Genomic DNA, 25,358 nt, shown 5'->3' with positions numbered 1-25,358 from the left:
ATCCCTCGTGAAGCCTTGCTTTCTGTACGTATTCATACTACAAGAAGGGAACAATATTTCTCAATCTACCTCAAGCCTTCTTCTGAGACTCTGCTCTCTAATAAACCCCAAAGAGCAATGCTTTTCAGAATTGTTGATTAATGGCAATAGGGTGATCAATCTTCTGAGAGTCTGGTGATATTTATAAAAGCATTTGATCTCTCCCTTCATAACATGGACTTATGAAAATTGACAGACATCAGCATAGTCATCTTATTTAAGTTTAAGTACTGAACGGAAATTTATCAAACGATTTCTGATTGTTTGCATTAAAAGATGGAGATGAATGGTTTAGAATCATTACTTTCAACCAGAGAGACCACATTGATCAAGTAAGAAACTGTGAGAAAACATTGCTTTACCTTTTCTAAAACAGAAAGGGTATTTTACTTCCCCTCTATTACACTGTACAGACAATTCAGCCAGTGAAGTTGATGGAGCTAAGTCATATCCTTGTTTACATACAAAATCTATTAGATCTGCATGTAAGATCTTTCCTTCATATTTCCATTTCATCTCTATGTTATTTCTGCTCATCTAATCCACATTAACAGTACATGGCTCTGTAAAACAAAATGCTCCTTTAAGTCCTTTGTTCATTTCACAAATTTGAAAGAGATAATATTTAAAGGAAAAATTATGACGGCTCAAAATTAATATTTGATATTTGATATATATCTTCAAAGGTCCCTATCTTCGTTATTTCATTAACTAAAATCAAATAATTTGAAACATTAAAAACATCAATTATGGCTATTAACCACTGAAGTTGATCATGATTTCCTTCCTATAGAATAAAATCCTTAAAATACAACATGTATTTAGTGTGTGACTATTTGTGGGAGAACTACCACTTGTTACACACCAAAGAGAAAATGAAGATCTCTGACTTCATGGAGTTTAGCTTCCAATTAGAAGAAACATACATAGTAAGCAATAAATACATGGATTTTATAATCTGAGATCATCTTTAAACCATACAGGATGAATTAGGAAAGTGAGCAGTGGAGAGGAGAGGCTATCAAAACGACTGGGGTGAATGAGGTCGTTCCTTTAAAGAAGGTGGCTGGGATAAGCCTAAATAAGAAGTGATGTTTGCAAAAGAAGAGAAGGTTAAGGCATGAACTAAACTAAGTTGTTATCTGAGAGAAGACATTTCAGGCAGAGGGAGCTGAGGTGATAGCACACTTGGTATAAGAAGAGTAAGTGGCTGTAGAAGAATGAAAGCAGGAAAGACCAGGAAGAAGAAAATTAGAAGGTTCCTAATGCCTGGAAGAACATTTCACAGTTGGAAAATTCTGCTCCTCATCACTCTGTTTTTTGCCATTTGTAGTGAGAGTACTTTCAGTTGCAAAGGTGAATAAGAAAAACTCTTCCTACCCTGATGACAATGAATTGTCTTCAGTCAGTATTTGAGTTGGTTCATTACCACCTCATCTAGTCTTGAGACAGTTGTTCCATATATAAAATGATCAATTTCTTCAAATTGTATTCTTTATGAGGTTGTCCCATTATTAGCTCGTCCATTACAATTTCAATCCAATCTCTGTCCTCAGAGAGGACTGTACTTCTACTCAGTGAAAATACCAATCACATTATCAAAAACATTTGTAGAAACAGGATAGCAATTAAAATAATATGTGAAAATCTATCAGAATGTGAATGGGAACAGTAGTCTAAGAATGATCTATAAGACACAAAGCACTAAGGAGATGTTGAAAGAGCTTCAGATGTAAAACTTCAACTTATGAGCTTAAAAACACTATCAATAAAAGTAAAACGAACATAAGAAATAGTTGTAATATACATGATTGTTAAAGGGATAAAATAATTTATATAGATAAAACTCTTATTCTGAGTATGGAAAAATGGCTGAATTGCAACCAGTCAGTTCATTGAAAAAAGCAGCCATTAGAAAACTGGAAAAATTCCCAATGGATTAGTAATTAGTTAAAACAAGTTAAATAATTGAAATTGTTAATAACATATGAATATTAAAATATTTATTGACAAAGTTTAGGGAAACTACTTTAATTCAGTGAACATGGTGATGTAAAGCAGAATAAACTCTCTGAGGACAAATGGGTACTTAGCAACATAATTAAAATTCCAAATCTCTTTGACCCATAAATTCCTATTCAGCCAATCTGGGGAAAAAAAGTGAAATAAAGATAAATGATTTTAAACATTAAAAAACAAAATTTTTTAAATGTACTAAATGTTTCTTACTATCATTCTTTAATCCAAAATATATTTTGAGTAGCTACAAGAATATTTTTATTTGCTCAACAAGATTTTCAAAGGTGATAATGACATGAGGCAGCAGTGTTAAAGAAAGAGATCAACAACATGCTAATGACAGAATAGAATTAATTATTCTTCTCTCCCAATGAAATTCTGCAAATCATACAGAGACTTTGAGGATGATAGTAAGGGAAGTTTCATTTAGAAGAAAGACAACACCAAAATCAATCAGTCATGAATGAGAATGTGAATATGCTTACCACCACTGAAATGCACACTGAAAATGGTTAAAATGGAAAAGTTTTGTTATTCACATGTCATCAGAGTTTTTAAAATAGTGGTGTGTTCAGAATCAATGTAGTCCTGGCTCTAAGACAGTAAGGGTTTTCTGCTTACAAAAATGAGAAGGAGAAACACTTGAGGAGAAAAAAGACATTTAAAATCATCATTTCTGGGGCCTTCCTGGTGGTGCAAGGAGTTAAATCTCAGCACGGTGAAACTATTTGCAACCACTGCAGCATGAGTTCAATCCCTGAGGCAGGGTGATAACCCACAGGGTGCAGCAGTCCTCTCCTATCTCCCCCGCTATTCCCCTCAATAGTGTATTTTAGTCAATCTGCCTGTTCTGCTCCCTACTCTGTCTCTGGTGAATCCTCTCACCAATCTCCACCCCCCCCAAGCCACCCCCTGCACCTCTGGCCTACACCTCAGGTCTTGCATACATAAGATAAAAAAAATAAATCTTTTAAACAATCATCATTTCCATGCTATAAAACATTACATTAAAATTAAGATTAAATACAAACACAAACACAATGGCAAAAGAAATTCAATGTATTTTGGTATAAGAGGAATCAGTCCTGGGCCTCCCCGGTGGCGGAGCAGTTGAGCTCTGGGTTGCGAAGCTTCCTGCGGCCTCTGTGGTGCCGGTTCCATCCAGGCTGCTCCCTGGCCACCTGAGGAGGGTCCCACATGGTGCTCAGACCTCCCCTGCCGCCCACTGCTCCCCTCAGCCGTGTACTTTGGTTCTTCTGCCTGCTCTGCTCCCCGCTCTGGCTCTGGTGAATTCTCTCACCCTCCCGCACTTCTGACTGTACGCAGTGCATGTATAAACAAAAAGAAACAAACAAATAAATAAATAAAATAAATAAAAAAGAAATGACTCTATTAAAAAAAAAAAAAAAGAGGAATCAGTCCTAAGGACCTAATATGTACAGCATGGTGAATACAATAAACAATATTAATTTTTCTACTTAAAAGTTGCTAAGAGTAGATTTTAAATCTCCTGATTAAAACAGCACAAAAGTTATTAAGTACGTGAGGTAGAGTATGTGTTTCCCAACTTTATCTTGTTGATCATTTTGCTATATATGCACGAATCAAATCATTACATGGGACACCTTAAAGCAATGTTACATGTTAGTTACATCTCAAAAAGCTGGAAAAGACTTTTATAGTATCTTACCTAAACAAATAGGTGGGGATGACCATTTTCCTTGTTCACAATGAGAAATTTTTGCTCCATTCAATAAGTAATATTCGTTGCATCTATATTCCACTGAAGATCCTGACATGTAGCTTGGCAATAATCCATCAACCACAGCCCCATTTATTACAGCAGGTGGAGGATTACAATTTTCATTGTTTTCTATAGAAAAAAAGTTATTATATAATTACATGAACTCATAACAATAGAATCATATATTATCACCTACACTATAATACCTCAATATGTGTACTGTATAATTTCAGACAATTCCTAAATTCACCAGAAATGAAAGAAATGATTCAAATGAAATATTTTAAAAATAATAAACTAGGGAAGAATGGAAAGCAAATACTTTTTGTAAGAGCAAATTTTTATATTTTACGCTTTTCTTGATTGTGATCAAATTAGAACGTAGATGTTCTTAAAATTGATAGAAAGAGAAACAGTGCTCTTTAGCATAAAGATTTTAGTCAGTCCTGAAACTGTCTTTTGTCACTATCCACTTTTACACTTTTCCTTCTCATTCCCTTTCATCTTGGGTCTCAACCTTTGGATTAAATATTCCATGCGCTCTCCGGGATCTGATCCAGCAGTGAGAAGGATGACAGGAAGACAGTACTCAGGCAGGGTGGCACACCCTGGTTGTGCCCTTCGGTTTTTTTGTTTCCTAATTATTTTTATAGGCTTACATTCTATAGATGGCTCCAAAGACACAGAAAATATAACAAAGTAGGTATAGTGTCGACGTGTTCCTAAATCTTCTAAACAGTCACCACGCTATGGATTATATAAGAATAAAGGAAATTTTTACACAACGGCTAAGCTATTGATGTCAAATACAGCAACACACCCACACACTCAGGGGCAAGTGTCCATTTTCCATGTCTACAAGTGATTTCTTCTGATCCACGGAGATAATAGCCACGTTCACATCCATATGTCACTTTATCCCCACTGTAGTAAATCTTAGAGTTTAGGTTTGCTGCCCCATTCCTAAGGAAGGGTGGTTCTTCACAAGCTATCTTCTCCGTTTCTTCTGGAAAGGGACAATTTAAAAAGAAGAGAGTAGTTATCAATACCGGCAGATCTCATTTGAGGGAAAGCTTATTTGAGGCATTGCTAACCAACGCATTTTGGAGGTTCTGTCCATTTTCCATTCTCACAACGTATTTCTTCTGATCCTTGTATCTCAAAATTAAGTTCACATTCTACACGAACAATTTCTCCATGACGATAAGTTGTTGAATACGTCTGAATCTTGGAGTTTAGAGGCAGAGGGGGAGGAGGACATCGACTTCTTCTTCCTAATGAAAAGAGAAATCCAGCATATTTGGTCATAAAATTACCCCCAAATGGAAAGTACGGTTTAATTAGCACGTTCATCATGCCAAGTGGCACAGGAAGTATGGCAGACAGACTGCGGGGTCACCTCCTTGGTCCCCCGCAACTTAGATTCACTGTCTCAGGTGGTAAATATCTCCAGGAGCAGGGACGGCCATATGCATTTAACCAATAGGATTCAGCAAAGGTTATGAGATATATGTGATTATCTGATACAATTGTATTTTCACCTGGCATGGGTGAGCTTCCCCGCTCACCTCTGGCTCCTGAGGGAGACTTCTGCAGGCAGTCTTTACTGAAGAAACGTCCCTATTCTAAAATGGTGATGTGGGACGCACTCCCTGCGCGTCCGGTCTCAGGCACACTCTTCTCCGCGCCTGGTCTGTCCCAGCCATGGGTGCCCGCTCCCCCTGTGGGGTCAGACTGCTGGTCTGAAAGAGCTTGTGGTGGGCTAACTTCCCAGCTGGCCACGGGCTCCTCCAGGAGCCTTCTGCCGGTTTCAAGCAGTCTTTTCTGTTCTATGGGGTGTTAGTGACTTTTTTCCTCTGGTCGCTAGGTGGCGCCAGAGATCTCTCCTATTGTCCTTGGGGGGCTGCCTTTTTCACCCCGTGAGACAGGGAACAGAGTGGGAATGGTAGGGCAAACCTCAACGGCTTTGGGGTGCTGTGCCTGCCCTGTTCCCCACCGACGTGGAGGATCCACGCCCCGAATTTCGTGCCCCGGGTCTCAGTTCCAAAGCCCTCAGGTCCAGGACGCGGGCTGTAGCCCAGTTCAGTGACCGCAGAAATGGCGCCTTTTGCACCCTGCTCCTGTGCCTAAGCGCCTGGTTCCTGATTACTCAGTGAGGGACTTTCACCTCAGTGAGGGCCCTGGTGTGTCTCCCCACAAGCCTAGGTCGCAGGTGTGGGGACCTGGGCAGCCGCGATCCACGTTTGCTTTTCAAGTGCGCCGCTTTTCCATGCAAGCTTACTGGCTAGCTCGGGATGTGTGCGGGTCTCTGGGGGTCTCTGTTGTTCTCTAATGGCACCTGGAGCCCTTCGCTCACCTCTGCAGCGAATCCTGCAGGGTTCTCCACAGCTCCAGTTCACGGGGTGTGGTGGCTGAAATAGTCCCTTTCCATTCACAGTCCCGCTTGATGCATAGTTTGTTCTTGTTGGTCGTTTTAGTTTGTTTTTTTCCTCCTTTCTGTTGGTCAGAGAGTGCAGACTCTGTGGGTGGGGGACGGGAGCAGGGTTCTGAGCTTTCCTCCCTTCTAGTCCTCTTTTATGGCAACTTTCTTCTTCAGGTAGTTTGCTGGAGTCGTCCGTTTATCTTCCGTGTCCCAGTTCTCACTGGGACCTGCCGCTTTTCCTCCCTATTAACTTTCTTTTTTTATTTTTTTTTAAATAATAAATTTTATTTTTATATTCCCCCATACAATTGCAAACGCCCCATGGGAGATCTCACTCGCAGCGTCTCCTCACCTACATGTTGCTCCGCCCCTCTCCTCAAGCAGTCTTTATTGAAGAAAGGTCCCTGTTCTAAAATGAAAATGAGGAGATGCACTCCCCTGGGCACCTTGTCTGCCCTGGCCTTGGGTGCCTCTCCCGCTCTGGGCTCAGACTCCTGGCCAGAAGCTCAGCTCTGGCTCCACCAGGAGCCTTCTTGGAATTTGTATTTTTGAACGAAACTTTTCCCTGTGCTTGTGCTTGGCAAGAGAAGATTCTGGAGTCCATTTATGGTAAGAAGAGATAGAAAGTGCACAGAGTGGTGGCTGAGGAAATACAGAACAGAGGACAGATTTGGGATATATTTTGGTGCTAGAAAACATAGGAAATGTTATTAAATATTAAGTGAAAGAAAGAGTAAGAGGCACAGCACTCCCATGTAGGTTCAAATATTTTTTTGAACTTTTTTTTAAGCAAGTAGTTAAACAGGCATGCCTTTCTGTAAGGTGGTGCTGGCAGGAGAGAAAAGATTTGGGGAGGAACATCACAACGTTTGCTGTGGGCACATTATGGTTGAGTTACCCACAGACATTTTAAATTGAATCTTAAACGACAGAGTTGAATATACAGGTGTAGCCAGGAGATATATATTTGGGGTTATCATCAAAAAAGCAATTACATCAGATAGGAAGGTAATGTAGAATGAAGAAAGAAGAGAAATCATGACAGATCGAAGATCATTCTAACATTTAGATGTGAGACAAAAGAGAAATGGCGACAACATAGTTAGAAAAAGGAGAACCCAGAGAATCAGGAGGAAAAACATAGAAAGAATGTTGTTACAGATATGGAAAGAAGAAAATGATTGATGGAAAATGATCATGATAGATTGAATAATGGTAAAGCCCGTGGAATCAACCTAGATGGGTTCCAAGTCCAATTCAGAACTTAACTAAGCATACAAGTTAGGGCAACAACCAAGACTATCTGGAGTTTATTCATGCCTTCTTACCTGTAAAATATTTTAATATTCATGAGGTCTCTAATAACTCAAAAGATTGCTTTGGTTATTACACTGCATTGCCATTATAAAGTTCTTGCCATCATGCCTACTTACAAAACCCAAGAAATTGTAATCAAATTGCATCTTATGATAGTTGAAGTGGTAAATATTTCTAATTCAGTTGATATGTCATTTTAGAAAACAGTTTTTTAAAAAAATTGTCGGCTCTGACTACCTAACGTCCTACAATAGCCACAACATAAACAGTTTGATGAAGAAGACAGAGAAAATAAATATTTTAAAAAAAGGAGCAGAATCTACACAGTCCCTCTGAGGAAAGATGATTACTAAGAAAATTTAACATGTGGTATAGCTTTCAAGAAGTTTGGTTAAGCAAAAGAACAGGAAGTTCAGGATATTACTAGAGGAAATTATAGGGTAAAAGGAATATGAAACATGAAAAAGATGGGAGTCATGAGAACATACTGAATGGTGAAGGGGAAGGGATTGAGAGGACTGTCTTACACAGGAAGATATCTATACAAAGAAAGCTTGAAAAGCGTTTGGTATAGAAATAGGGACAAAGGAGCAAAAAAAAAATTCACCTATTTTAAAAATTCAAAGATCATAAGTCTGGACTGACAGTGGGAGGGGAAGGTAAGTTGGCATTGCAAGTGTAGGCAAGGAATGGTTCAGAAGATTTTGGGCTTTATTCTAAGTAAAAGGGAAGGTTTTAAAATAATCATGATTTTCTTTTCTGGGCAGATCATGCATTATGAAGACAGTAGCATTTGTAAATTTGAGGGGCTCTTTTTAAAGAAAGAATACAAAATCATGAAAATATAATTTCCATGCTACTGCTGATATGCAATTCAAGGAAAATATGGAGAGGATATTGAAGTTGGTGTGATTAATGTATCCACTATGGCTTTCTATTACAAATTTAAGTTTTTCTAAAATTATATATTTTTTATATTTTTATAATCATGTGGCACATTGGTAGGATTCAACATCACAATGTGGGACTCCAGAAGTTCAATGATGACATAAGAGTTTAGTAACTTTTAAAAACAACTTCCTTAACCATGTAGCAGAAAATTGCACACAGACTGATACTTGAATTTATTGCAAATGCTCCAGAATTCCTGTTTTTAGAACTTTTCCCAAGGAATTGTTATCAAAATCCCCTTAAGTCATACCATGTCTACTGAACCTTTAAATGCACATAAACTTTGGATTAAAAAAATTCATATTAACATTTCCAAGTATAGCAGGTCTTTGAATACATCATTTTGTTCAATGTCTTTCCTTATAAAGTTAATGAGAACAACATAATCCTTACTGACAGCAATCAAAATCAGATCATTCAAAAACCTGCTTTGGTTATACATTGTTTTGCTTAAAGTCACAGTTCCCAAGCAGCTATTGAAGATTTTTAAGTGAAGACTTATTATATTAGTGTTAGGATTTGGGATTTTCACTGCTGAATAAAGATAAATATTGCCCATTGAGAGCATGCTCATTCAATTTCTCCTTTAAATTACATTTCCTAAGACATCTTTATAAAAATACAACAGTTGAAAAATCACCAACAGCTGAGATCTCTTTGTTGCTGTTGTTAAGGCAAAGTTTGTTGCAATGTGATAAGATATAAAATTCACATAAAATGAGCACATAATGTATAAACAAAGACACAACAAATAAAAGCACTGTTTTGCAGAATACAGGATAGAATTTTAGGAAAGAAATCCCAGTGCTTCTCATTCAAGGTGTGAATTTCTCAATTAATTTTCAAAACTCAACATCAAACCTAAAGCAAATGCGTTGAGTTTTATTTGTGTCATTATTTTAAAAAACATGTACCCAGTGCTTGCCTAAATAAATAAATAAATAAATCTTTTAAAAAAAATTTACCTTCTAATATTATAAGTATGTCCAATAGGTGACTCTTACATAGCATGAATTTTCTTTTTAGCATGATTCTAAATTTTGAATACCAGTTCTTTTTATAATAATTTTATAAATTTATTCTCCAGATAGGATTCCAAAAAAAATGATTTTTGATAACACTTAGCAATATCACAAATTGCACAAATTTTACAAATTGTAGGGATAGTTTTACTATTCCTAACTCAATCAGGAAAAGAAGCAATTTATTAAAATATAGTATAAATTATCATATAGTAAAAATGGATGGTTATTATGTAAATATTCAGGACATTATGAATATACTTATGCATCCTTGAACACAATGTTTCTTCATTTTGTTTTATATTTCAGTATGATCATGGTTTTGTTCTGTTCATATTTCTATTTGATTATTCACTTAATGAAGTGATTTTTAATGTTTCTCTCACTATATTGAGAATGGCTTTGGTGTTTTCCAGAAGCCAATAATATGAAACAAATACTAATACCTATTTGTGTGTAATTTAAAACCTGTATCATCATCTTTTAGTATGACAAGATCCTTGTATTCTTTAGAGTACCAAAATATAACACTAAATATTATAAATATCAGTTATAAAATCAACACATTATAAGCAATCTGAACTTACAAATAAATTTGCAGGACACATATATTGATGTGAAATATTTCAATATTTCATGCAGAATTCCACATGAATTTACAGGGAGGATTTATCTGATGCGCCTCTGTATATGTAGCACCTGGCACTTCATGACATATACAAGATTTATTTGGGCAGTGATAGTTTCAGTAAATTACTTCACATTTTCTTATAGAAACAGAATGTAAAATTCCCAAACTAGATGATTATTTAACCATTCGGCCTTCCAAAAACAAGTATAAAATTGGAGATGTGATAAAATTATCCTGCAGACTGGACCGTTTCAGAGTTGGACCAGATTCAGTTCAGTGCTACCACTTTGGATGGTCACCTAATTTTCCAACATGTAAAGGTAAATATTAGTTACAATAGTTGAAACAAGAATTAGAATTTGGCCATCGATGTTTTTTCTTCTCTTGATTTTCTCTTGGCTTCCACCCACTAGGTGGGTGACACTAGAGGGACTACTTGTGTTATTTTTCCTATTACCTAAATTCCAACGTTATTATTGGATATTCCATATAGCATGGCTGACACTTCATTTCATTATGTTTAAATATTATTAAAGCAGCTTATAGTCAATTAAATTACATGAACAGCTTAATCAAATTTAAACTATGTTGATCAAATGTTAATCTCAAATGATGGTGTTTTTTGAAAGTTCTGATAAAATGTTCATGGAATATTATTTACATAACTATTTATTAATGCATTTGTAAACATCTTTAGAATATTTTTGAAATATTTTACAGGCTTGAATACGCTTCCAACAAGCTAGTTCAGTAAAAGTAATAGAAGTGGGAAACATGAATCTGGTGTAAACATTTCTTTTTTCATTGGTTAAGAATGTTACAGTAAGTTATATAATAGAAAACAAATTAAAGAAAAAATCTTTTTTGCTGGGTTTTTTAAACTGTAAAATATGCAATTTAACCACCACTTACACAGTATTTCTACAGTAGGGACAGTGAAATCATGTTGGAAACCTCCACAACTCCTGAATGGACAAGTTAAAGAAGCACAGAAAGAAGAATATGAACACAATGAAGTGGTGGAATATGTTTGCAATCCTAGATTTCAGATGAAGGGTTCCAATAAAATTCAATGTGTTAATGGAGAATGGACAAACTTGCCTAAGTGTATTGGTAATTCAATAAAAAAAAATTAACTATAGCCTACACTTTTTGCATGTGTTCATATATAACAAATTACATTTTAATGATGAACATTTTTGTGAAATTTTCAGAGAAGAGCACATGTGGAGATATACCTGACCTTCCTAATGGCCTTGTTGAAGATGCTGCCCCTCCCTATCACCATGGAGATTCAGTACAGGTCAGTTGCAGAGAAGCATTTACTCTGATTGGTCACAGCTCAGCCACTTGCATTAATGGAGGGTGGAGCCAACTTCCTGAGTGCATTGGTAAGAATACACTCCTAAAATAATATGTATCAATTTGATAATCTCTTTGAAAATGCCGATTTGCAACATTATTGAAATAGGGAGATATTCTCAAATTATAATGAATTCAAATTTGTATAACCCAAGGTAATATGAGTCATGAAAACTTTCCTCTTTTCACTCTAATTTAGACCAAAACACTCGCCTCAACTATATTCTCTTCTGACTCCAGTTTTCTTTTCTCTTGTTAATCTACCCATATTTACTTTAAGATAATCCCCTTTCAGCTATAATAGGTCTTACTCCAATTTTCTCCTCCCAGTGCTTATTTTATATCTGCCTCTAGTCTGCACTTTCATACCTCCCAATAGCTTCACATTTTAAGTGTATACATAGATAACAGTTCATGAATTTAAATCCCCAATTACTGATTTAAGTATCTGTTTCTGTTTGGTGATCAGACAAAATATCTGCTTAAATAGTCACATCCTATACTATATGGATTAGATATACTTCCTTGCTATATAACATTCCCTTGCCTAAAAAAATATACTTAAACTAGCAACATTATATACTTGATTCTATATATAGAGAAAATACATATATATATTTGATTTTATAGATAATTATTTTATATTAATGGCTTAAGATTGAATTAAAGATTGAGATGCTTGAAATCAAGAAACAAGTGAATGTGAACATCTGCAGAGATTTCACATATGGGAACAAATTTAAACATGCGATGACCATTTGCTATGGCAACTATACAAAAGAGTGAACCTCTTATACTCTTCCAGTCTCCAATATGCAAATGTCTTAATGATGGATATTTTCTCTAAAATTTCTAAGACAAGGTATAGGATATATGTTCCTACAGAATAGCTCATCTCTTGCAATATGATCTGGAGTACCCTGGTTGGTGGAATTTACAGACATATTCTAATTTCATCATAGTATTGGTTCTATAGCTATTTTTTGGAGTAGTTGCTTTGGTTCTTATAATTAATCTTTCCTGGAAATTTTTCATTTTATAGCAACAGATGCACTTGAGAAGTGTAAACCAGTAAGGCCATTTGCAAATGATCCAAATCTATCAAAAATGACTGAATTTAATCATAATTACAACGTAAGTTACGACTGCAAAGGAAAATCAGAAAAACAATATGCCACCTGCATAAATGGAAAATGGGATCCTAAAATATCCTGCACTGGTAAGCTCCTGTTAATAAAGTTCTTAAATTTTTATTCTGTATCTCCTGAACTTGTATAATAGTATCTTAAAGGAAAATGAGCAGGATTTTTTTATGTTACAAATAAGTATTAGGAGCCTCCCTGGTAGCACAAGTGGTTAAGGCTCGGCACTATGAAACTACAGGCAGCCCCTGCAGCACCAGTTCAATCCATGGCCAGGGAGCTGACCCACATAGCACAGCAGACCTTTTCTGTCTAGCCTGCGGCTCCCCTCAGCAGTGTGTTTCAGTAGATCCACCTGTTCTGCTCCCCACTCTGTCTCTGGTGAATCCTCTCTCCCCGACCCTGCAACCTACACTTCTGGACTGCATTCCAGCTCTTGTATGCATAAATAAATGAATCTTTAAAAAAAATAAGTTTTAGGCCGGAAGGCAGATTAGAAACTAACCAAAATGGTGTTTCTAAATACTAATTACATTTTGTGCATCAATCAGATATATAGTAAGCCACCCAGAAATGTGGTGGTTTTAAATGAACATCTGGACAGTAGGTATGTTTATTGCTATTGGAAAATTATTGCTTTTAATTCTTTATACTACACACTACTGTGCTTGTATTATCTATTTCTATCAATTTTGGTCATATCCTGTTGTCATAGAACATTTTGTGTAAGATTTTAGTATTTTGAAACTTACTTGTTTTTTATTGTGCAACATATCTTCTATCTTTGTGGTTGGTACCTTTTCACATAGAAACATAGTTATATTCTAATTGATAGATCAGGTTAAAGTGGTTCATGGTGTTTTTCAAATTTATCCATGTTTTCAAAAATTTTTTTTGTCTAATTGTTATGCCAGTCAGAGTAAAAAATCTATCAGTGTTGCTTACTAGAATTGTGAATATTTCTCTTTCTTTTTTTAGTTCTGCCCAGCTTTGTTTCATGTACTGTGACATATTTTTAGATGCTTACACAGTTATAATAATTTTTTTTCATTGTGAATTAACCTTTCTGTAATTAAAATAAATTGTCTTTATTTTATGTGGTTCTCCTTGTACTGAAGTCTATATTACCTTATTATAATATAGTCAATTAATTTAAAACAACTGATCTTTCCCATGTGATAAAAGAATTCCCAACATGCAAACTTAATGTGATCAATGTCCTCAACCACTCTCTAAATAAAAAGCAAAAATAATATAATAGCAAAGAACAAAATGAAGCCATAGCACTTGCAATCTAATAGAAGAGAACATACTTCTAAAGGACAAAGAAGGAAAGAATAACTGAAGCATCTATTATGATAAGCTAAGAAAGAGGATAAACAGGTGATTTGCAGAATATAATGCAGCTTTTAGATAAACTCTGTAGTTAGACCAAACTTTAGGAAATCTATCAAGAGTGAATGCAAATTAAGACTGTTCAGGAAAAAGTGGTTAAATAACAGAAATAAAAGGAAATTAATCCTTGAGAATAAGTTGGGAAAAAACTGAAAAGATATTTAAAACAGAAATAAGAAAAAATGTTTTTGATCAAAAATTAAATATTGCTTTTGACTTAGATAGAAATAGAAAATCTGACAATATTAGAAAGCATGAATGAAGTGTTTTAGTCAGTCAAATATTTCCCTGAATCATTCGAATATACAAGGTTGGACAACTGAAAGGATTTACATGACTTCCCTTTCATCAAATAAAGATACAGTGTGACAGGATTCAGACCAGGTGCAAAAACTTCCAAATTATATTCCTTAGTTGAACAGGTATTTTCACATATTACTCAAAAATAGATCTCAGTTTTACGGGAGCTCAGACACAAGTTTACAAGGGCTCTTTTATAAACTGAGGGTTATGTAACTAAAGCCAGGCTGGCTAATCCATTAAGCCAGGTGCATTTCATTTATATACAATCCCTTAAAAGTTCAGGCAAACTAGGAAATGGTATCTCCAGGAGAAGTCTGAATTTTAAATGGCATACCTTAAACTACTGAATTAACCACTGAATATCTAAACCTTATTTTTTTTGCCAATAACATATATCATATTAATTGATCATTAACAAATGTAATTCTTCCTCTGGCTAATCATCTTTATCTGTAGACTATCCTGTGAAGGTTTTAATCCAATCCCAATATATCTAATTATGGATATCTGAAAAAAGATCCTGATTTCATTCTTTATTTAGTGCCTGTCACCACATGAATAACTCTGTTAGAATGTCCTAATTGTTAGAAATAATTCAAGTAGGTTTCACACAAATTATGCAAAATTGATCAAAGGAAAAAACAAAACAAACTGGGAGGAAAACCATGAGAAAATAAACCAAATATGATTTAGTGAAGTGTTATCAAGCTGAAAAGTAGAACTGATTTAAACATAGAATAGCATTATCAGTTGAGCACATATTATTATTCTCAATTATTGAATTATTCTTTGATTATTTTTAACATATGATTTTAATCAAGAAATATAATTTTCATATTTTTAGAAGTACCAAAACAATTTTGCCCACCTCCACCTCAGATTCTCCATGCTGAAGCTATGACAACCACAGTGAATTACCAGGATGGGGAAAGAATATCTCTTCTCTGTGAAGAAAACTATCTAATTCAGGGCGGAGAAGAAATTGTGTGTAAAGATGGAAGATGGCAGTCAATACCACAATGTGTTGGTCAGTTGTTGCCTACCTTGCTTTATGATGTTTTCAGATGATGTTAACAACTCCCTGTATTTTGTATAAGTGAACAAGGTGGAGGTCTTTGTCTTTATATTTCTCTTTATATCTTTCCAGTTCATATTGAAAGACTAAACTGCAATCAAGGTTCATGTGTCAGTCAGCATTCTTTTACTTCAGTGTAATGAATCCAGACAAAAACTTTGGGTAACTATGTACATACCATATAAAATTTCCAGTTATGCATAGTTTGCTCTTTATAATAACAGGACCAGAACAAAGGAGCATATTATATAAGTGGATAGTAACACAGATTTTATGGAGATATACATCTTTGCCATTTTCAGCTTTTTTCAGCTTTTAAGTAATTTAGTTTGTTAAAATTATCCCTATTTTAAAGTTCAAAGTAATGTTTGAATTTTTTAATTTAAGCATTATATTTGTAATTGACCCTTGATCTCTGTTCTTTATATAGAAAAAAAGCCATGTCCACAACTACCTCATATAGAACATGGAAACATTCAATTGTCTAACTCTTCAGAAGAAAGGAAAGTTACATTAGGATCCAAGACTTATGCACATGGCACCAAACTTAGTTACATTTGTGACCATGGTTTCAAGAAATATGAAGAAGATGAAATAACATGCCACATGGGAAAATGGAGCCCTCTACCTCAGTGTGTAGGTGAGGAAGGACAATATCCAAACTAAAATTCCATTTTCAGTAAAATTCATTCAAAACTAGACAATCGCACATAGATTTATATATCATTTTTTAATTTTACCCAAAATTTTTTCTATAATCAAATCAATCTTATTATTGTTCATTTCAATGACTCATTATAGGTCACTTGAAATTCTAACAATTTTATGTTTAAACTGTGTTGTGACAGGGCCTCCCTGGTGGCACAGCGGTTGAGCGCTGGGTTGCGAAGCTACCTGCAGCCTCTGCAGCACCGGTTTGATCCCCGGCCACTGGCAAGGTTCCCACATGGCGCGCAGACTTCTCCTGCTGCCTGATGCTCCCCTCAGCAGTGTACTTCATCGGTCTGTCTTTTCTGTTCCCCGCTCTGGCTCTGGTGAATTCTCTCACCCTCCAGTGCTTCTGACTGTACCCGGTGCTTGTATAAATAAACAAATAAATCTTTAAAAAAAATTGCTCATTTATATCTTAATAAGTGTTCTTAAAAATAAAACAATTTAGAAAAAATAAAAATAAATAAACTGTGTTGTGACATTAAACCTCCTTGATCACGTACATATACAATTTCTTGTACCTGCCTATTTATATAAGCATTGTATGTTTGAGTTGCCATCAAGTTTTTAAAAAAATTTTATATTCTTCTTAAAATGTCTTTTCTGATATCTTTGAATATATGCTACTTCCTTAAGATGATTAGTGTCTATTATTATACAGGATTGGATAGAGAAACATTGAAAAACTCTTAAATAAATATATTGACATTTTAAATACAAGTTCTTGCTCAAGTTGACAGCTGAACCAGGATAGTGATTCTAGGAAGCATTTGTGTGCCTTTGCTGTAATGTCATGGTAGCTCCTGTATCCACACATTAAATTAAATCCCAGAGTTAGTGAAACATGTAATCATACTTTCATTTCTTTTTAGGACTTCCTTGTGAACCTCCAGGTTTGATTTCCCATGGTATTCTATATCTAAAGGGAGACAATTACCAATATGGAGAAATTGTCACCTACAATTGTACCGAAGGCTTTGGGATTGATGGACCTGCAACTATAACATGTTTAGGAGGAAAATGGTCCCCTCTACCAGAATGTATAAGTATAGTATATCTTCTTTCTAATTCATATCATCAAATGGTTCAAATGTGAAACGAAGTAGTAATTATATAATTTAACAAAGTATCTGTGGATATTTTCTAGTTCTAGTATAAAATTAATCAGCCTAGTAATTAAAGTTTGACATGAACCAACTTAATTTATTTTCATATTAACTTGTGAGCACTTTCAATGTCCTTTGATATACATCCTCAGAGACTTCTCACCTTCTTTCCTAGATCACAACAGCTCCTCAATCTCGTCATTATTCAATATGCTGTTGGTTATCACCTTATATATATATATAGTTTTATAAGATATTTCTCTAACTCAAAGGTAACAGATTTTGACCAAAACAGAAAGAGAAATACATAACATTATGGCCAGTACAGGCAAAAAAAAAAAAAAGAATTTAAGAAATATGGTCTCAAGCATTTTAAGTATCCATATCTCTTAGGCTTTCATTTCTTTGTTACACTGTTACACTAAACCAAGTCAAACCTGCTACATGCATAAGAAAGTATAGTAGAGCATTTATTGATTTGATAGAACTATTCTGAATATACTTATTGACCATTATGTATTTTTAAATATTTACTAAGCAAGGTCCTATTACTTTATTTTTTGTCTTTCAGAAACGGATTTTATAATTTACCCAGTTTTGATGATGCCATACTCATAGGCCAGAGAAAGGAATCATAGAGTTCAGGAGAAAAGGTGGCTTATAAATGTCCAAAATATCACCAAATAGATGGCTCCAATACTGTACTGTGTATTAAGAGAAAATGGATAGGAAGGCCAACATGTAGAGGTACTACAATATTTTTTAAAAATTAATTTGTTAAGGTGACTTAAGTAATTTAATTGCATCTAGCATCATTAGAAATAGACATAGGATATTTTAGGTCAGATCAAGATTGTTTATGCCTAACATAATGAGATGAAATTGTATACTCAGTGGCTAATCCTAAAGCCCAATAATTCTTAGTTTGGTCCCTGGAATAGCAGCATCAGCATCTTCTGGAAATTGCTAGAAATGCAAATTCACAAGCTCACTCAACCTGCTGAATCAAAACCTCTAGGGATTCAACCCTGAAACTGTTTGAACAATTCCCAAGGGATTCTGTGCACACTTTGGTTTAAGAATCAAACATAAATACTATGTAACCGACTAGCTAACATATTCCTTGACTCTCACTGATGAATTGCGCGTCACTCATTAATTTAAAATTTTGCAAAAAAACACTCCAAAAAAGTGTTTTCATAAATGACACATTTACATCCCTTTTTTTCTCCACATCTATTGGGATCACTGGATTAATCATCTTTCTTTAACCATGGTCTTCAAAGTGTTACAGCTCTAGATATATTCTCTGAAGAAGTGTCTACCACGTGTACTTTTCGATGGACCTAAAATTACACTTCATAAACAGGACGGCTGCAAACCATATTCATTAATTGATGTCAATTAATCTCTTTCTTATGAATTTCTTGTGGATTGTAAAGTCACCTTGAATTTTTATAATTTATAATATTTACTTTACTAAACCCATGGACATGTCCAGTAAAACTCTCATTTTCACTGATTCAAAAATGTCTATGAATCTTCTATTTAAGGGTAAGGTACAGGGGAGTCAACATTATCAAAAAATAGATTGCTTTATCCCTCTTTCTTTAATATTGCATGAAAATTTATTAAAATTACCATTTTTTCATGACAGATTATTTATTTTGAATCCCCTTTGAAATATAGTTGGGACCCCATTTACTGATTTGCTACTCACATGAATCATTACTTTGGAGATGCTTTTGTCTTCCTCGACAGATGTTTCCTGTGTAGATCCACCCCGAGTGGAAAATGCTGTGATATCAGACAAGATGCCTAGGTACTCATCAGGTGAGAGAATGCAAAAAGCCTTTCCACTTATTTGGAGATATGGAAGTGACATGTTTAAATGGAACATAGACAAAACCACCTGAGTGCAAATGTACAGTATCATATTTTATACATGATTTTAGATAATGCATTTGGTGATATATTCAATATATCAAAATATTTATCCCAATTATGATAGCTAAGGATAATAATAAGATACATGTAATTGTTCTTACTAAATAAAGTGTTTCAACACAAATAAAATGAAGGTACTTAAAATCCAATTATTTTTGACTGAATAAGCAACATGGTTTATTTTATGAAAGATTTGAACAGGGCCTCCCAGGTGCGCAGCAGCACCGGCTCAATCCCTGGCCACAGGGCGAATGTCCCACATGGCACCCAGACCTCTCCTGCCACAACCCGATGCTACCCTCAGCAGTGTATTTTGTCAGTCTACCTGTTCTGCTCTCCGCTCTGGCTCTGGTGAATTCTCTCACCTTCTTGTGCTTCTAACTGTACCCAGTACTTGTATAAATTAAAAAATAAACAAACAAACAAACAAACAAATAAATATTTAAAAAAGAAAGAAAGATTTGAACACACTGAAATGATTGGAAGCATGGAAAATTCCCTATCTTAAGGATTAAGATACTTTTGATTTTTGACAAATAAATATGCTAATTTAGTTTAATATTTCTTTTTTTTATAGAGGCATGTTTTATTTATTTATTTTATTTGTTTGTTTGTTTTGTTTATACATGCACTGGGTACAGTCAGAAGCACGGGAGGGTGAGAGAATTCACCAGAGCCAGAGTGGGGAGCAGAGCAGGCAGAAGGACTCAAGTACACTGCTGAGGGGAGCTGAGGGCGGCAGGAGAGGTCTGCGCGCCATGTGGGACTCTCCTCCAGTGGCTGGGGAGCAGCCAGGGATCGAACCCGCGCCGCAGAGGCCGCGGGCAGCCCTGCAACCCAGCGCTCAACCACTGCACCACCGGGGAGGACCTAGTTTAATATTTCTATAGTATATTTTTGGTTTGGTTTTCTTTGATCCTTCATTTTTTATTCCACATAAGAATGAATCCATCTGATATTTGTCTTTCTCCTTCTGGTTTACTTACTTAGCATAACCCCCACCAGGTACATCCACATTGTCACAGATAGAAAGAGTTAATCTTTTTTTATATAGTTAAGTAGTATTCCATTGTGAATATATACCACAGCTTCTTAACTCACTCATTTCTCCTTGACACTAGGGTTGTTCCATGAGATGACGATTGTAAATAGTGCTACCACCAGAATGTCTAGGTAAGTACTTTAATATCCTGATGAAAACTAGGAAATTCACTGAGTGTGTGTGATGTTCTATTCTTTAAACTAAAGTTTTCATGGATGAAGAAACTACTATTCTGTTGAATGTTTGGCTACAAAATAATGTGTGAGGAAATCTGACATTGTAACATCCTTCAAGCAACAACAGCAACAATTTCCTTCAATCAAACTTCTTAATATGATCATTGATACTATAAATCTGGGATTATAACATTTAATTAACTACATCAAACATAGTGCTTTTTTACATCATTTATCATTTAAAATTATTTAAATTAACAATTTAAATATTACTTATTTTAATAATTTAAATAATTAATTTAATACTTGGTATAATTGATGATTAAGTGTTGGTTAGGAAACAGTTTCAAAAATTCTTGGACCAACGTAGATTGCCCTTGAAAGTCTAAAGTCCTGTGAAAATATTTGTACACTAAATGTTTTACATTCTTTTTCTCCCCATTAGATCCATGTATAATATCACCAACCGCCATGGAGGAACATAATATAAGGTTAAAATGGTCACATAGGGACAAACTATTCTCAGGCAGGGGAATCTGTTGAATTTGTGTGTAAATATGGATATTGTCCAAAGACATATGAATCATAATGAAAAACCTGTCAGAAAGGAACGCTGATTTATCCCACTTGTATATAAAAAATGCATAGTGTAGTCAAAACTTACAATATGTACAGTTATCATTATTAATACAATTTTCAACTTAATGTTGTTCAAGTTCTCCAATTCTCAACTTATTGTTCAAGTATTGTTTGACTCATTTTCTTTAATAAAACAGAATTTGTATTAAATGTAACATGGATATGCAATTATAATTTGAGAGATCAATGAAGTGCTTCTTTCAGTTTTACATTAAAATTTGGTAAACCAAAATATGTGTCCTATTCTGAAAATACTAGTAGGCAGAAATTCAATTACTTTACTGCCTGTTTTTTCCATCCATCACTCTCCTGATTTACTCAAAGTTTTCTCTATAACTTCTGATTTTCTAAGACTATTTCAGAGGAAATGATAAAAACATTCTTGTATCCTTATTCATAATAATATTAGCTCACAAATATGTAAAAACCAAACTAACTCATACCTTTGTTAGTTATAGGATGTAAATAGTTATTACTTTTACTTCTTAATACATTAATATAAAAATCATTAAAATCTTCTATAAAATGCCTATCTACCACACAGTGTAATTTAAAAATTCATAAAAAGGAATTAGTTAAGCCATTATGGACAACAGTATGGAGATTACTCAAAAAATTAAAAATAGAAAATATTCAATGTACATGAAAGCAAGAACAGATAGTCTCCACATCACATTATTTTAGTTGTCTGACTTTTTCAATGTTACTTGCATATTTTACTTCTTTAACATTTGTACAGCATTTTGTGAATCAAAAAAATAATTTGCACAGGAATTCTACTGTAAATATAATGACCTTGTATTTTGAAGATTTTTTTCAAAAAGAAATGTTAAGATGACCAACTAATTTCTTTGTTCCCCCCCAAACTCCTGTAAAGTCCACATCATCATTACTGATATTTTCAAAGTACATCTTATATTCCAAGCATAGTTTTAGGTATCTTATTTAACTCATTTATATTCACATCACTAGGAAGCAGGTACCATAATTTAGATGCACGTTTTGCAGATGAAATAATCAACACCCATAAGATTTATGTATTTTGCCAACATCATACAGCTAAAAATTCAAATCCAGGCAGTCTGAATTCAAAGTTCAGACTTTAACACCAACATCCCACAGCCTGGCAGAATTTGTCAAATGCAAAACCCTAACATGACAAGAAAACTGTGTCTATTGTTTTTCCGGGGAAAAACACAAATTTTGTTTTGAAGGAGAAACCATATAATATCATAAACAGCTGGCTGGTCTAAAAAAACAAGAACACCCGCAAACTTCCACGGGACTCTGCTAGCCCCAGATTGGTCAGGTGAGAGTTGGGATGTAAATTGGGGAGGAGCCAGAGTGCCCAGACACCTCATAATCTCCAGCACAAGACAACAAGCCCTACCCAGAACAACAGAGGTCTTGCCAACTTCTGCGGACTCCACCAGCCCCAGCCTACTAAGGCCCCTGTGACTTCCCAAAACATCCCTGCCAAAAACCCACACAGACTGGTGAAACCCAGGTCCTGAGACAGAGTACACCAAAGTTATCACAGGTCACACGACCACCCAGGACATCCCGCCATCAGCTTGCCCAGAGAGACACTTATAGGCACCAGCATCCCAGACACTCACCTGGACAACCCATGGCCAGGTAAGGTAGCCAGAGGTTCCACCCACCAGCCCCATTTGCCCTTATAATCCATGGTAAGTCATCGTGAACACCCAGAAGTAGAGGGAGAGGCAGTTCCACAGCCAACAGAAGCCCCATCTATAGCAGAGAAAAATGAAAATAAACAATGGGAGGAAAGAAAAATACAAGTGGCCAAGGGAAAAACTGTCATAATTGAAAAAGTCAAAGAACTCAAACAACACAAACAAAACTCAGAAAAACAAATCAGAGATATATGAGAAGACACAGAAAAGGAAAAGAACACTTTGAAAAACATAATCAATGAACAAAATAACAAAACTGAAACTTTAAATAAGAAAATTAAGGAGCTGCAGGATGTTGAAAGATCAATGGAAGAGCTAAAGAATTCTAGAAAAAAAACATGAAAAAAGATAGGATAGATGACATAGAAGAGTGAATCAATACACCCAAAGACACAGATCTGAAAAGAAACAAGGAAGAAAAGGAAAGAGAGACACAATGAATAAAGAAACATTTTGAAAATTATCTGACTCCATGAGGAAAGAAAATAGAAGAGTCATGAATTCCAAAAGGAGAAGAGAGAGGCAAGAGAGGTGGAAAACTATTCAAGGAAGTAATTGTAGAGAACTTCCCAAACTTGAAGCAGGGAATGATAAATGATAACAGGCATTCAGGAAGTTAGAAGGAGCCAAATTATCATAATGAAAGGAAATCTACAGCAAGACACATATTAGTAAAGCTTCCAAAAATCCAAGACTAATCCAAGAGGAGAATGGAATGACTTATTCTAAAAAATTCTAAGATGAAAATGCTAGCCAAGAGAATACCCAATCCTATAAATTTCTCCTTTCTATATGAGTTAAAAATAGGAACTTCTCAAACAAACAAAATCTTCAGAAATTCACTACCACGAAGCCCCCACTGAGAAATATTATACAAAGCCTTAAAACCAAAAGCAAGAGAGGAATGAACAAGAAGAACTGAACAAGGAATTGAATTGAATCACAAAATGGTGAAGAAAATGGCAATACAGGCTGACTTCCATGTATCAATAATCACGCTAAATGTTAACACTAAACTCATCAGTAAAAGAGATAAAATAGCATGCTGTATTAGAAAACAGAATCCAAACTTTTGCTGCCTCCAGGAAACACACCTAAATTTTAAAGAGAAACATAGATTGAAAGTAAAAGTTGGGGGCCTCCCTGGTGGCGCAGCGGTTGAGCACTGGTTTGCGAAGCTGCCCGCAGCCTCTGCAGTGCTGGTTCGATCCCCCGCTGCTCCCTGGCCACCAGAGGAGGGTCCCACATAGCGTGCAGACCTCTCCTGCCGCCCGCTGCTCCCCTCAGCAGTGTACTTCGTCAATGTGCCTGCTCTGCTCCCCGCTGTGGCTCTGGTGAATTCTCTCACCCTTCCGCGCTTCTGACTGTACCCAGTGCTTGTATAGATAAATAAATAAATCTTAAAAAAAAAAAAAAGTTAAAGGTTGGAAAACAATTCTATAAGCAAATAAGCCCAAAAAGCAGGCAGGGGCAACCATACTTATATCAGATAAAATAGACTTTAAGTTAAAAACGGTGACAAGAGGCAGAGATGGCCACTATGCCAAGGGTACAATACACCAGGAAGACATAACACACATCAATATATACTCACCGAGTGAGGGAACATCCAAATATTAGAAAATTACCATCATCTCTGAAAACAGACAGTGGAGTAAATACATATGAGGTAAGAGACTTCAACTCTCCGCTTTCACCAATGGGCAGATCAACTAGACAAAAAATAAACAAGAACACATTAGCCCTAAGTAAAGATCTAGATCACATGGGCCTAACAGACATCTATAGGACATTTCACAAACCCAAAACCCTAATACAAAGTTTCTCAGGTACATATGAATCATTCTCCAGGATCAACCACTTACTGGGGCACAAGATAAAATAAAAAATGCATGAAGACTGAAATCGTACCTTCTCTCATCAGAAGGCATCAATCTGGAAATCAACTATGAAAAGAAAGCAAGGAGCTCCCTTACCACATGAAGACTAAACAACAGGCAACTAAAAGACCACTGGGAAAATGAGGAAATCAAAGAAGACATTTAAGAATACCTTAAGATGAATGACAAATGAGGACACACATTTCCAGAATCATAGGATACAGCAAAACAGTAGTAAGAGGAAGGTATCTGCCAAACAGCCCACATCAAGAAACAAGAAAGAACCTAAACTTCCTCCTCCAAGAACTAAAAAAAGAATGACAAAAAAGGTAGAAGAAAGGAAATAATAAAAGTTAAAGCAGAAATGAAATAGAAATAAAAAAGACAATTCAAATTATCAATGAAACCAAAAGCTGGTTCTTTAAAAAATAAAATACAATAAACTTCTAGCTAGGCTCACAAAGAAGGACAAAACTCACACAAATAGGATCACAAATAAAAGAGGAGAAATTCCAACAGACACAGCAGACACAGAAGATAGAGATTACTATGAATATTTTTACACAAACAAGTTCAACAATCTAGATGAGAAGGACAAATTCTGAGAACTATACAGTCACCCAAAGCTGAACAAAGAAGAACTGGAAGAACTAAACCGATTAGAAGCAGCGAAATTGAAACAGCAATCAAACCCTCCCAAAAAACAAAGGCCCAGGATCAGATGGTTTCACAAGT

At 35.3% G+C, this 25,358-nt stretch overlaps 1 protein-coding gene across 1 annotated transcript in view; it reads right to left on the bottom strand.

Annotated features, from left to right (window-relative positions):
- LOC311178820 (coagulation factor XIII B chain-like) overlaps positions 1-25,358 on the bottom strand; it is a gene marked incomplete at both ends in the record, with an annotated part of 52,427 nt that overhangs the window by 2,177 nt on the left and 24,892 nt on the right. Inside the window, 5 exon segments of the mRNA XM_084245551.1 lie at positions 402-576; positions 580-602; positions 3,749-3,931; positions 4,623-4,808; positions 4,897-5,076. Of these exon segments, the coding sequence (XP_084101677.1) occupies positions 402-576; positions 580-602; positions 3,749-3,931; positions 4,623-4,808; positions 4,897-5,076 (747 nt within the window).

Source organism: Talpa europaea, assembly GCF_964194135.1.
Source record: "Talpa europaea genome assembly, chromosome: 10".
NCBI lineage: Eukaryota > Metazoa > Chordata > Mammalia > Eulipotyphla > Talpidae > Talpa > Talpa europaea.
The sequence above is the reverse complement of the archived record's forward strand: the minus strand, read 5'-3'. Positions and strand labels throughout refer to the sequence as shown.